Below are 15,696 nucleotides of genomic sequence, written 5' to 3'. Positions count from 1 at the left end.
CACGCTTTCAAAAAAAGGGTAGGTAGGTCGGCAGGAATTTTTGGAATAGAATCAAAGTGATATGGTATATTGCATTTCGTCGAAATAGTGTTAACTATTCTGCTATTTAAGTCAGTAAATATATTCGCAGTAGTATTAATTTTACTTGTCTTATACATTACTTTATCATGTATGTTTACATATTTAGGCGTCGATTTACAGTACCGGTTCTGAGTCATTCCTGTAAGGAAATGGTCACGAACATTAGTTTCACGCAGAATACGCCTCGGGACAGCTATTCGGACTCTCGGGACCCATTTTAAAACTCATGGAGTAAAAAAGCTCTTACGGTCTTGGTTTTCAGAAAATGGAAATGTTTGTTTTCCAATAGAGTTAACACAGGGACGGCCATTCTGTATTTTTAATATCGGTAAATGCTGAGGTCGCTTGTTTTTCCAGTACCAAACTTAGCACGGTAACCTTTGATTTTTATTCTTGATTTGGTAAGAGTGTGGTTGAAAGTTTCATTGAGGAAAGTTTGAGCAAACGTTAAAGGCTTTCACTTTCTAGGCGCATACTACCTTAAGAAATACGGACTGATGATTCAAAGTTTGCTCTGTGAAGGGACGTGCATTTCTCAACTTACCTATGCATCCCTCATCTTGTGACTGTGAGTCGCAATAGCATCTATCGTTGCCTGCCTCAGTTACACATATCCTGTCACAGCTACTGTCCACACTGTCTTCTTCTATGCAATTCATTATTTCTGAAAACATATTTGTTATCAAGTTAAATTTAAAGTTTTATCAAACTGTACATAAATTTAAACGTTTCTTGCGAATGATGATTAGTAAAATGTCTGTTGCGTATTTCGTCTAAAACATTATTATCCACACAGAAATGAATGTACAAATTTGTTTAGTACTGAAAATGTTTTTTTTTTTTTTCAGAGGAAGGTTGCACTACTAGCCAGTGAATATTTAAAACTATGTGGATAAACTCAGCGACGAAACGCTTTGGAATTCCGTTATTATCCATACGTAAATGGCTCTTGTTTTCAGGGTAACGTTCTCGACGAGGACTAACCTAAAGTCAGGTCAGTTGTAGCAGGTTTACAGCAAAAGCGTACCCTCTTGACGGGCGACTTCAACAAGTTACATGTAATGGCCTGACGTATATCCATTCATATTTCCTCCTGACATAAAGGTGGCGATTTTCAGCCTCAACAAACCCGGCTATGTCTTGCCGAAACCTTCCGTGTTTGTATTCATGTTTAATCTCTTTTCTAACCTGAAGGAAATTTCCCCGGAGATTGTTCTGGTCTCCATCAATATGAGACAGAGATTTTTGTTTCAAATACAAGCTCATAACATGGAAATACATTGTCTTTACACAAAACAACAGTGAAAAAACTAAAAATATACAAAATGATTAACAAGGGACAGATGGTCGACATCAGCATGAATTGAAAGTTAAATAAATTTATGTTAATACATTCAAATATCAGAAATACAAAATATAGTTCGCAGACATAGACATCTTGCAAACGTCAGTTTCCCTACCTGCACATTTGATGTCTGAGACGGGTCCATCACTACCACAGTCGCAGATCAATGATCCCGTTCTGTGTTTGCAAATTCGCTCACACTGAATGTTCTGTTGACGTACAGCACACTCGGTCCTGTCTGGAGAAGTAATGGAGATTTTTGTGAGATTTCTGCACAAGAAACTGTACAAAGCTAACATGAGCGATTCGAAGCCTAAATGAATTTGACGATTGTCGTACCATACGAACTACGAATACTAAAATCACTCCGATCTGTATACCTAGAGCACATGAAAAGCACATTACTGAAAAACAGTTGTAAAGTTGTTACCAACTACTCTTTAGCTGCATCCTTTCCGGTAAAGATACCTTACCGAATATTTATCGCTCAAATATATATATATATATATATATATATATATATATATATATATATATATATATATATATATATATATATATATATATATATATATATATATATATATATATATATATATATATATATATATATATATAATATATATATATATATATATATATATATATATATATATATTTACTTCAAGTACAATGTAATAATATCTGTTAGTTAAGTTTAATGCATCCCGCAACGTCCAGACACAAGTGAAAGGGTTCTTAGGAACGCTATCATTTACATCTGTGGGACGTACCATTCTATTTGCAGGTGGTGTTAAAATTTGATAAATATTTGCTTTGGTGGCGACGTTTGGAAACCAACTCAGAGCGTTCGTTTAACAGCGTAGATTTGTCAGCATTGAAATGTGCAGCTCTTCTGATACACAAAGATTACATAGCTTACTTATGTTAGAGTAGCTCGATGGTTTGTCAATAATTGACAACGAAATGTCAAAGACTTGGTCCTTACTTTATAAGTTCCATAGATATTTTACAACTCAGTACTGTAGGGGTGAAACTTCTCGGATGTGACATTTAATTGAATGACGACAAGTTCTATCCGTATCGTAAACTAAACGATCAAACAATGTATGTCCACAAGCAGTCTAATCACCCGCCAGCTATTATTAAACACTTACCTGACGCAATAAGCAGGTGCAGCCAACGGAGCTATTCATCGAAAAAGCTGTTCCAGCAGCATATTTTTGAGGGCAGGGGAAATTTTAATTATGCTCGGGCAGGGGACATGTTTTTATGTGGCAGGGGAGCAAATTTTAGTTTTTTTTGTAGGGCAGGCAGATATCGGTTAATTGTCCTGGGAACAGGGCTTGGCGAAAAACGACGAGAGGGAAAGCTACGTTTAAAACAGGAACAGGGGAAGATGAGCCATGGTGTTTCCGGGGATGGGGACACAGGGCAAGTACTTATAACGTTTCATGTCTGCAGGGGAAATGGAATGACAAAATTTTGAGGAGAATTTTTTCCTGGGCAGGGGAAATCGGCAAGTTTTTTTTCGCCACAGGGCAGGGGAGCTTCAAAAAATTTACAATGGGGAGGGGAAACAAACAAAAATAATGGGGAGTGGGTAAAAATTAAGTTTGAGTGCGGGAGGGTAGGTCGAAAAATTTTTAGTGGGAGGGCAAATTATGAACAGCTAATTAATTACCCTCTTGACTTAAAATTAGTCAGTTCACATTGCTTGTCATACACAATATATCTTATCATAGTAAGGACCCCTTTAAAAGTGCATTGTTCGTTGGCTGCACCTGAATAAGCAAACGCATCTCTACAATATCCAGTGATAAGGGCATCTTTGATGAATACAAAGGTCAATACAATATGGCGCGAAAGACAAACGGATACAGCGAACAAATTCAATACATCAAGGCCAACCAATCAACGAGGAGAAAACAATAACAGAAAACGTCACATCACGTGGTCCCCCCCCCCCCTTCAGCAAGAACGTGAAACTTAATGTCGGCAAGAAATTTTTTGACCTTGTTGACAAACACTTTCCAAAGGGGTCTAAACTTCACAAGATCTTCAATAGGAACACAATTAAAGTGAATTATAGCTGTATGAAGAATATGGCAAGTATTATCAAATCGCATAATAAGAGGGTAATCACCGGAGGTCAGCGTAAGGATCAACCAGCTGATTGTAATTGCCGGCTCAAGTATGCATGCCCCTTGAAGGGTAACTGTCAAGTCAAAGGCGTGGTTTACAAGGCCAAAGTATCAACGGTGGACAACACGGAGAAGGTTTACATCGGCCTCACTGATAACACCTTCAAGACGAGCTTCACTAACTACATGCAATCATTCCGTAACGAGATATTTAATAACAGTACTGAGTTGTCAAAGTATGTATGGAATTTAAAAAGTGAGGACCAAGTCTTTGACATTTTATGGTCAATTATTGACAAAGCATCGAGCTACTCTGACATAAGCAAGTAATGTAATCTTTGTATATCAGAAAAGCCGCACATTATCAATGCTCACAAACCTTCGCTGTTAAACAAACGCTCTGAGTTGGTTTGGAAATGTCGCCACCAAAACAAATATTATGTAAGAGAATATTTTACATTTTTTACAAAAATATATACTTCTTAACATTCATTACTTCACAAAGTAAATCGTGGTCAGTCCAAAACCGGTGAATTTGAGTGAAAATATGCTGCTGACGTAAAATTTCGTGCACTGCGCAGCGCAGGTTGAAATTTCGTTCTGTACGCTTAGCGGACGCGCTGAACGCGTTCCCAGTCTGCTCGCGATCACTCAGTGCAGTGCGCGAGAAGCATCCAAAAAACGCCAAAATTTCAAGTTTTTTCAGGTAAAATTGGACTAAAAAGGTGTATAATAATAATGTTATTTCCACAATACCGGGATTTATGTCCTCGTACATCGTACGCTTCGGTACTGTGCTCGACGCTACGCGTCTCGGACAATACCTCCGCTGCACGATGTACTCGGACATAAATCCCGGTATTTTGGGAATAACCTTATATTATTACTTTGTACAAGAAGAAATTTGTGTTATTTTTTTCTGCTTTCCGCATCGAGCACTGTAATTTCCCAAGAGGACATCTGTATACTTTGAGATATATATATATATATATTATATATATATATATATATATATATATATATATATATATATATATATATATTATATATATATATATATATATATATATATATATAATATATATATATATATATATATATATATATATATATATATATATTTAAAGCAAAGTGTTATAAATAATGACACAAATTACTTTCAGTAGGAAGTAATAATATCTGTAGCTTAAGTTTCATGCATCCTGCAATGCATGTACTTTCCCAAGAGGTCATGTGTATACTTCGATATATATATATATATATATATATATATATATATATAATATATATATATATATATATATATATATATATATATATATATATATATATATATATATATATATATATATATATATATATATATATATATATATATATATATATTATATATATATATATAGTGTTATAAATAATGACACAAATTACCTTCAGTAGGAAGTAATAATATCTGTAGCTTAAGTTTCATGCATCCTGCAATGCATGTAATTTCCCAAGAGGTCATGTGTATACTTCGATATATATATATATATATATATATATATATATATATATATATAATAAATAATGACACAAATTACTTTCAGTAGAAAGTAATAATATCTGTAGCTTAAGTTTCATGCATCCTGCAATGCATGTAATTTCCCAAGAGGACATCTGTATACTTCGATATATATATATATATATATAATATATATATATATATATATATATATATATATATATATATATATATATATATATATATATATATATATATATATATATATATATATATATATATATATATATATATATATATATATATATATATATATATTTAAAGCAAAGTGTTATAAATAATGACACAAATTACTTTCAGTAGAAAGTAATAATATCTGTAGCTTAAGTTTCATGCATCCTGCAATCTTCAGACACAAGTGAAAGGGTTCTTAGCAACAGTCTCATTTATATCTTTGGGACTTACCATTCTATTTGCAAGTGGTGTTAAAATTTGATACATAATATTTGTTTTGGTGGCGACATTTTCAAACCAACTCAAAGCGTTTGTTTAACAGCGTAGATTTGTCAGCATTGATTATGTGTAGCTTTTCTGATATACAACGATTACATTGCTTGCTTATGTTAGAGTAACCGGTGCTTTGTCAATAATTGAACACGTGACGTCAAATACCTGGTCTTCGTCTTTGAAAAACCAAGCAAATTTTGACAACTCTCTGCTATTCCTGTATTTGTTGCTTCGGAACGATTAGCGACGCGCATCTTGAAGGTGTTATCAGCGATTACAATTGTTGGGACAAGACTCGTTGAAAAGTAACTGTCAGATCAAAGGTGTCGTTCACAAGGCAAAGGTATCAACGGGAGTCAGTAAGGAGAAGGTTTACATCTGCTACTTAAGTTTCATTAAGATGATTGCAAGATGCATGAAACTTAAAGGCACTTTTTGCGATCCCTGGGATCGCCTTTGTTCTAGTAGATAAGAGGATTATGGAGGTGTGACAGCCTTTTGTTTTCCATTGAACTTGTAATCTGGTGGGTAAATGTTCTGATAAGATAATCTGGTGCCAATAGAGGCCTTTAAGTAAATATATTAATAATTTGTACTTAGAGTAATTTGTGTTATATATATATATATCTATATATATATATATATATATATATATATATATATATATATATATATATATATATAATATATATATATATATATATATATATATATATATATATATATATATATATATATATATATATATATATATATATATATATATATATAAGTTGTTTGTTAATAAAACCTACCAGTGATCTCACAAATGTACATCTTCTGTAATTCACAGTCATCGTCATCCCAACGGTAAAGCCCTTCCATGGAATTCCTATCAATTAGGGATTTGATAGATAAAATAATGTTAAATGCAAGCGCATGCAATTTTTTGTCTGAGCATTGACTTTTCCAATGAGTCTGATATCATTCTAATCCAGTGCTGTCACGGATGGTCACCTGGCCATATCTCTGTCTTCCTGCTGTTGTCAGTCTGTCTTAATGTTTCAGCATAAGTCTGGATACGTTAATGTATTTTTCAGTAGGATTCTTTGACCATTATCTGAACGCGTCTACTTAAAATCATGTTTTTAGGTTTTGATATGTTGTCTATGTGTCATAAAAATACTGCATCATTGCAATACCTTCTAGTACTGCTGTAGTTAATTGCGTGAGTGTGAAAAGATTTGATATCCATGACTGTGACTGATTGTGTAGAATGATTTAATGCTTAGAATCTCACCATGTTGAACCAAACACGGTCCATTTCCGTTCGGTTCGCCTGGGGCAAATCCAACGGTCGCAAACTCGTACCATCACTACTTTCTACGTAGCTGCTCGTGTAAGCTCTCGCATCGAACCAGAAATTTTCACCCTCTAATGCCGTCGAACAAATATAATCTTCCAATCGCTGATGTTTCTCCTCGTCTGTATCTTGTACCAGAGATAAGCCATGGCTTTCACATGTAAGGGCTGCATTATAGGGATCTTTTGGTACCGTGAATGCTTTGAAAATTGGACTAGCTGGAAAGTAAAAGATATTCAACTGATGATTGAAATTGACCAAAAAAGGTCCAACATTATTACTCATATTGGCAGACCATTTGGATCATAGCATGTTTTTGGTTTCCCCTTGGGTGTGAGTTTTCCCTTCGACGGTCGACCGTGTTTGCATGCTCATTCTGGCCAATGATTATTCTATATGCTAAAAACTTACCTTGGCAACTTCTTCTATCAGTGCTTAGACGGTAACCATGGTTGCATTCACAATAGAAGGATCCCGGTGTATTAACGCATTCGTGTTTACAGAACCTTTGATAGACCAAACATTCGTCGATATCTGGGGAATAAATGCCAGGCGCATATTATTCTCAGTTTAAAATGTCAATGACCAACGTAAAGGTTAATACTATATATTATTGCCTGAATACATGGTTTTATGTGCTCGAGAGCAGGTGACAATGTGCCTGACGCTGGTAAAATTTAGAGAATTTACTTCAATGTTATGAAATACACGAAAACATGCCTAGCGTTGGTGTGCTTTTCTAGGGTCTGTCTATTTACCGTAAAACACTATTTTATATATTTACTCTAATGATGGAAAAAGTAAAGAATAAGTAAAGTTTTCACAGCCTTTGTTTTTTCGAAGAAAGAAAATTTTATTTTACCCAAAGAGATCACCCTGTGATGGCGGCCATTTTGAATTTCAAATATTTGTAAGTATCAGCTAATTTGATTCTCTAGTACCAAACGTTGCATGGTGACCCTTCTTTTTTATTTTAGACCCGGAAGAATATGGTTGAAAGTTTGCTTGAGGAAAATTTGGCAAAATTTGTCTTTCCTTGACGAGGCGCCAACTACTTGAAACACTAGGTAAGAGCACTCACTCAATGTAGTACACGCCTCGAAAGTTAAAGACTTTAACTTGCGGTCAAACTTTCTTCAATTGATTATTTTAACCATAATAATTTTCTTTCAAAATCAAGAATAAAAATCGGGGTCACCGTTGAAATTTTGGTACAAGAGAAACAACTTACTGGAGATTTACCGATATCTCAAGTTCAAAATGGCCGCCATCCCTGAGTCTACTCTTAGAGGAACACTGTTATTCCTAGAACCACAATACGGTGAATTCATTACATATAGTTGGAAAAATCTTACAGGCATATGGTCTCTGAGACTTCTTGACTACATTTGTTTATATCATTGCATTTAGTTTTCGTAATAGATATGTATGTACCCTCTCACCATTGAAAAAATAAAATAAAATTAAATGGAATAAAATAAAATAAAATAAAATAAAATCGTCAATTTTTGACAAACTAAGACGGTGAAATTTTTTCTTACACCGAGAGCTTTAAAATGAACCACTACAAGTGATGGATCAGAAAATTATGCTAAAGGTTATAGAGTGGGAATACACCGAGGCGCATTCTACCTTTAATATATTAGACTTCCAACAGTCGAATTTGGTTGCATCATAGACATTGGAAGAAGCTCTCTCTGCTAGATGTGAGTGATTTGACGTCTGGTGAACTGAGACCAAAGTCAATCTCACGTACATGAACAAGGTAACATACCAACACATTTGCTTTGTTGAAGTTCATAACCCGGACAACAAGGCAACGTTTCAAATTCTGCAGCATCTCCGTCCGAGCAATTCCTTATATCTGAAAAATATAGCATTTTGGGTAAGGTAAGATTACAATACGCCAATAATGTCCAACAAGCAGATTACTTTACAAATTAAAATAGCAGAATACAGAATAGTCTGCAAGATTTAACTGCATTGGCGTGTTTTGTTGACAATCAAGCTCATCCGGGATATCTCAGTCTGAATTTGGAGCATCTTTTTACGACCCAAAACAACAATAAAGCAAACCAAGGGCTCCTTCCTTTGTTACATACTGATGTCAGTGAAAATGCGAGAAGAGCCACCAACAGTTGTAATTCTGGATGCACATGCATCATCAAATAGTAACACACCAATTCAAAACAACGTCGTTACCTTGTCCGTAAACTTCGGCTTCGCAAATCGACAGCGGGTCAGTGCGATCAGGTATATCAACACTAACGTATCTTCCAAGCATTCTCCCGGGACAATTGATAACAATCTCGCCTCTGTTGTCGAGGCCAATCGGTTCTCCGCAAATCGGATTCTGTAGATGGTCTTCATCGTTTCCCGCCCTCACAACGGCGCCAATCAAGCGATCGTCTGCAACATAATTTTGTTACAATGGCGACGATCAGACAACTGCCCGCGTACTGTTGCGTACAGCAAATGATCATCTGCGATACAATTTTGTTTCGCGGGGTCGATCGAACAACCGTTTGGAAAGTTTTCTTTAAATGTCTTGATTACAAAACTTTCGCGATGTCTCATTGAAACAAACGTACAAAGTGGTTTTACTTCATCGGCGGCGGCCACTGAAGATCGTCTGCAAAATACTGTACTTGCTCTGTAAGTTTAACTTCAGTGACCTTTACATGTATAAGTATTTGCTGTTCTTGTCCTCACTTGTTGAATTTTCGACGACAAATTCGTGTAGAAAGCGTTACTTGCCATCACGTTGCAACACTAAAGATGCTTTGTAGTACAGTGCTTACGGCAGTAGGGAAAACAATTACACACACACACACACACACACACACACACACACACACACACACACACACAAACCAAGCATTATTCGAAAGAATGAAGCTCTTTGCCACATACATAGAAATAGAATGTTTCAGTTGAATTATTGCTTTTTTCACGCACTGGCTAATGACAGAACCTTTGCATGGACTCGTCATCGTCATGACACATGTCAATCTAACATACACATGTGATGGGCATTAGGAAAGTTTACGCAACTTACAACAGCAGGTATCGTCTCGATTTACAATGTGTACTCTAATAATTCGGTACGTCATCAGCAGATCAACTTTCCACCAAGGTTCAAAATCCCAGCGTGTGTGTGAGCAGCTCCTCCTCGAAGTAGTTACCACTCTTGTCACCGTCGAGGGCGCTAGATGCTACACCCCTGGCATCGTGCTCGCTGCTCTGAACGCCGGTTTCCCAGTCGCTAAATTTTTGTCTTCACCTGCATGATAAAACAACACAAGTTTTTGCGACTCAATTATAGTATTTGCATTATGCCATAATGCAAACTGATTTCCGCTAATGACGAGCTCTCGTTATTGTCTGCTTACCCTGTCGAATAATTCTCACTTTCCTATAAATCTGTTTCTACAAACATCATGAGACGACCGCATCACAGTACAATAAATTACCCACAATTCTCTTTGATTTGTATCATTGAAGGTTACTTTTCTAAGCAGCATCAGAATGATTGATAAATATTATCTAGTAAAAGCATTTTAGTGAAAGTTTCCAAATAGCCATTAAACAACTATAAGAGTCACATTCTGTAGATACTTACACTCGTGGCCACTTTAGTGTTGATCAAGGCTACTTGATACAGACAGAAATTCTGTTGGTACAAAGGCAAAACTAGCTCTGTCTGGGGTTGTAAATGAGAGTTTACGATTGGCACCCTGTGTTCAAGATTAAGATACAATGTAACATTACCATGCACTGGTCCATGTACAAGTCTTGTTTATTTCAATTTCCCCAGACACACTGTCTGCATGGGACATACAATTTTACTTGATGCTATAGCAGTGAGCTCATAAAAGTGTGTTGCCTCAATAAATTAATTATCGTGTAGAGGCTTTAATGAATGGAAGTGGTATCTTATGTCTCAATTTTTAACACAGAGTGCCAATCGTTAGCTCTCATTTACAACCCTTGGCAGGGTCTGTTTTGTCTTTATACAAGCAGAATTTCTGTCTGTATCAAGTAGGCTTGATCAACACTAAAGTGGCCACGGGTGTAAAATGTAATGACGAACTGAAGGGGTCATTCTCTTATAGGAGAAAACTTAGAATTCAAATTTCTTTTGTCATTTCCATTGGAAAAAATCAATATTATTTATTTCATAAAACAGGTGCAACTAGATTCCCTTCTTTCCATCACATTATTATGTACGGCTGAAGACACAACTAGTGGAAAATTTTACAAAATGCTATCTCCTCTGTCAATCATGCATAATTTTCCAAATCATTTAAAATGAGAATTGGGAAGAATGATGTCCTTAAAAGTACGTTTTCAGAATTTTTACAACTAGTCTATGAATTTGTCCAAACATGGGAGACATGGTAGACCACTGAGGAATCTCAAAGGATTAAAATCGCAATGAAATATGGGAAATTTACAGTACTGTGGTATGTGCGTTCGAAGACAAAAGTGACGCGAAAATCCGGTAAGATCTCACGGAGCGTGGCAGGGGTCTTTTTAGCTTCCGTACTAACATATGTTAGCCAAGGCGTGAAAGAGGAAGATGTTTGCCATTAACAAACCCTCAAAAATAAAGTTTCTCGGTCTGGATTATTTTTGCATTTTTATTTTATTCAAACGTGATGCATCAAAAACAACTAAATTCGACGTGTGAGAAAAAAACGTTTAAACGTCGTAAGGTTTCAAATAGGGTAGGTCGGGTTACCGGAAACACATCATTTTTTTATTTTGCCAAATGATGGGCCCTTATCAATCTTCAGTCTCTCTGCGTGTCTCAATATAAACTGAATCTCCGTAGGCAATAATGGCTAATCTGATCAAAATCAATCGTAGTATACAGACAAAGACTCAAAATCGTTCTTTTGAGGTGAGTTTGGCCGGCATCATTATTCAGCCTAATTTGCACAATTAATTTTTCGAAATCAGACTTCTCTATGGCCGAGGTCAGATGAATCTTGATACAGGTGTTGATTGTAATAACATGATAGAAGGACAGAATCATGAAATCCAGCGGTGTCCGACGTGTTGGTTGAATGCTAATTTGCATATTGCGATGCTAATTTGCATATTTGCAGCTTGAGTTGTGTATTAAGAACAAGCAGGCCGATTATCACATTGAAATCTACGCGTGTTCTACTTTGGAATTATTCATAGCGAGTTGTGGGCATCTAACTCATTTCGCAAATCATGCTGCTTTGGCGTCTATATTCTAGGCATCTCAGGTAAACAATCAGAAATGAAAAGTAAGTTTTAATGATAGTCCTTGATAATTTACAACAGTGCTTCACTGTACCGAGCAATCAACTTCATCCTCCCCAAGCTCACAGTCTTGTGTACTATTACAGCGCCCTCATCTGAAATGCAGGCTCCACTGTAGCATAAGTATTGATTTGAAGTACAAATATCATCTAAGGGGAAAAACCCTAGAAAAATTAGAAAGGGTGTGTATAATGAAAAGGAGACCAATATTCGGAGACAAAAAAGACAAAAAAGAGAAAAACCCGTAAGATGAAACATATTTGAAAGGCGAACGCTGTTTATTACATTTTCATATAATATTGTCCTTTCGTTTGAAAGAATGTTGAAGTTGCAAAATGAATCAAATCAAACAAGTATGGGAGTGACATGTCACGCATTATGTCTGATAAAAGTGGGTTATATATCATAAACTTACCAGTATTTAAGTATTTAAATATTCTAACAATTTGAATCCTGTCTCTGTTATATCGCTGCCCTTACTCTTTACAAACATAAATTTTGTAGGTTATAGCCTGGGAGATATAGAGATTTTCATCGTTTGCAAAAGTTAATAACACCAAAAACGGATGACTATGACAAGTCTTGCGGTATATCTGACAAAAGTGGGTAATAGAAGGCTCTTGAGGGCTAATCTCGTGTTAAATGATATCGCCGCTCTGAGGCTACAACAACGACATCAGTACATAATCATTTGTAGCAAAAGCACGGGGACATCATGTACTTGTCTGGTGAGAGGTATGCAAACATCATTTTGTACAAGGTACATCTCATCACCTTGGCAACTATCCTCGTCATCACCGTCAAGACATCCATCTCACCATCACATTTCCAATACTCGGGTATACACTGGCCATCGTCGCAGTGGTACGAATCTTCAGCACAAATGATACTGTAAAGTAAGATAAAAGTAACTATCATCTCTGTAAAAGCGAGAAAACCTTCTCAGAAATTTCTTCAAGAGTTTTTGTCATGGCTTCTAATCAATCGTTTTTTCGCAATATCTGAGAATCTTTGCTGGTAAGGTATTTCTATTCTAAAAGTTGAAAAAGAACAAATATTATGCAGTGTATCCTCAGGGTAGCCACTCTCACCCAAGCCCATAATCTTTATCGAAAATTCTAGACGTACACACATTCACTCACTTCACTACTTTGTGCGTTAACAATTTATTTAATGACATATTTCCGACCCAAGGCACAAAATCTAGTGATACCTATTTAGGTAGACATACCTTCACATAGTTCTTCGTCTTCACCGTTCGGTTAAACAGTCGTGTTCATCGTCACACACCCAGAAATTAGGTATACAAGACAAATCTTCGCAAGCAAATCGCTCTTTGCCACAAACTTTGCAAAAAAAGGGTGAACGAGAAATGTAACCATTTCAAAGCGATACCCTTCGCATCATTTATTGACAGCTAGTGATATTCTGAGTAAAATTTTGATCTGCCGCCAGGTATATATTGTGCATTCAACGTAAATATCTAGCAAGTAGTAGTATGTAATATGGATCTTTGACAGTGTGTATTTATCTTGACATATGTCAGTGTCGCTTCGAGTCTCTTTATCGGTTTGTCAATCAGTTTGTCAGCCTGTCTATCGGTCTTTCTATCTGTCTCTCGTGATCTTTGTCTCTCCGTCTTCGTGTCTGCCTATCTGCATTTCTGTCTGTCTCATGTGTCTCACTCTCTCTCTCTCTCTCTCTCTCTCTCTCTCTCTCTCTCTCTCTCTCTCTCTCTCTCTCTGTCTGTCTGCTCTCTCCTGTCTCTCTCTCTCTCTCTTCTCTCTCTCTCACAGAATAAGGGAGATCTTTATTTTCACGTCTGTGTCGAAATCCTACCTCCACACAAAGCTTCGCCCTCGTCGTCTGCACAGTCCCACCAGTAATCACATATCCATGTATTCGGTATGCAAAGACCATCAGAACACGGATACTCGTTCACAGCACAAACTGAAATGTTGCATTTCATAAGACAGGATATTATGTATGCATTTATTGTTTAGCCCTTTCGCCCCATTTCCAATTGTAGAAGTCCCACATAGCAATCAAAAACAATTGGATTGGACCAAACCATTGCGGAGATAGGGTTGAAAAAAGCAGATCTGATAAATTAAGGGAAGAGATTGGGGAACACTTTTCAGCTTTTTCATGAATTTTGTTTCAGGTTAAAAGTTGTTCATGTGTTTTTGATTGGAACTAGCTAAAATACTGAACACAGTATACACAAATTAAACTCTACTTGCATCTGGATGACAGTAAAACATTCAGTGAAACATTTTTGCGGTATGTGCCAAAATATCGAGTTCAATAAAACTCTCAACTTGCTAGCTTAAAGGAAACCTAAGTCCAGCGACATTGACCGTTTATCCCTTCCGAAATCACCCTTGAATAAAAGGCAACTCAAATTTGCAACATAATTGCACGCGCCGACGACTACGGAGCGACGAAAAGAGACATTGAAGTAGACGACATTTATGAAAGTGAGCTCTGAATCCCATGGGCGCGAAAGGGCTCATGGGAGGAGCGTGCGTGACGTCATCGGTGATACACGAACATTGTGTGACCGCTTTACCAAAGCATTGGAGTCTATGACTGCAGCAGTGCAGTTCTGCACGTTACGACTCTTTAATGCTCTGTAGCATAAAAAATGATTAACTGTTGTTCAGTGAGTGCAAAAATCACTCAAGGAAGAACAAACGGAGTCAGCTTTTATCGTCGTCCCACGGAACACCTTTTTCGAAAACAGAAAGTTGGACGAGTTTTAAAATCTGTAAAAGATACAAAGTTATGTTCTACTTCTTTCAGATGATGATTGTTTTTTAAGGGATTTCGGGATTCTGATACCGATACAAGACGATACTACACAATGCGGTACTATTCTTGACATGCTGAGTCTGCCTACTATCGCCGGTTTTAACCAGATAAATGTTAATATTGGCGATTTCGCGACTTTAAAATCCAAAGACGCAAACTACACAAAACGTCTCTCGTCTCGACACCCCGGATCTGCGAAATCGCCCTTATATACCCGATAAATATAGGCAATTTTGTGACTATACCTGGTAATATTGATATTACAAGATACTGGAATGACTTCTTGCCTATTCTCGACCGCGGAGAGACGTCAGTAGGTGAAACGCATACGAGCGGGGTGAATGAGAGATCAGACGATACAGAAGAGCGAATGATACAGAAATTGTGTAGAAAAAAGCAGAACTAAAAGTTATGTCATTTATGTATATTGAAACTTTGAATATTTCTTTGGTGGTTGAAAAATTCGAACTTCCAACGGCGCTGTGACGCAAAAATGACGTAAGAATCCGCAAGTACCCGGATGGCCCGCGGTCGAGAATGATGTGTCTCGATCGGCACGCCGGGTCTGAGAAATCGCCGATATTATATTTACCCAATAAATATCAATTGCGCCGAGACTCCTAGGCTAATATCGATACCAGACGATACTAGATTTACGTGCACT

At 36.6% G+C, this 15,696-nt stretch overlaps 1 protein-coding gene across 1 annotated transcript in view; it reads right to left on the bottom strand.

Moving 5' to 3' along the window:
• Positions 1-15,696, bottom strand: part of LOC139130895 (uncharacterized) — a 140,908-nt gene that overhangs the window by 71,835 nt on the left and 53,377 nt on the right. The window contains exons 5-13 of the mRNA XM_070696705.1: positions 14,058-14,168; positions 13,450-13,564; positions 12,993-13,107; positions 9,979-10,203; positions 9,123-9,329; positions 8,695-8,784; positions 7,332-7,454; positions 6,858-7,138; positions 6,373-6,449 (exon numbers count right to left, since the gene is read on the bottom strand). Coding sequence (XP_070552806.1) covers positions 6,417-6,449; positions 6,858-7,138; positions 7,332-7,454; positions 8,695-8,784; positions 9,123-9,329; positions 9,979-10,033 — 789 coding nt within the window. The 5' untranslated portion in view covers positions 10,034-10,203; positions 12,993-13,107; positions 13,450-13,564; positions 14,058-14,168 and the 3' untranslated portion in view covers positions 6,373-6,416. The remainder of the gene's footprint in view (positions 1-6,372; positions 6,450-6,857; positions 7,139-7,331; positions 7,455-8,694; positions 8,785-9,122; positions 9,330-9,978; positions 10,204-12,992; positions 13,108-13,449; positions 13,565-14,057; positions 14,169-15,696) is intronic.

This window comes from Ptychodera flava, chromosome 1 (assembly GCF_041260155.1).
Source record: "Ptychodera flava strain L36383 chromosome 1, AS_Pfla_20210202, whole genome shotgun sequence".
NCBI classification, from domain to species: Eukaryota; Metazoa; Hemichordata; class Enteropneusta; family Ptychoderidae; genus Ptychodera; species Ptychodera flava.
Note: the sequence above shows the minus strand (reverse complement) of the source record. Positions and strands in the feature narration are given on the sequence as shown.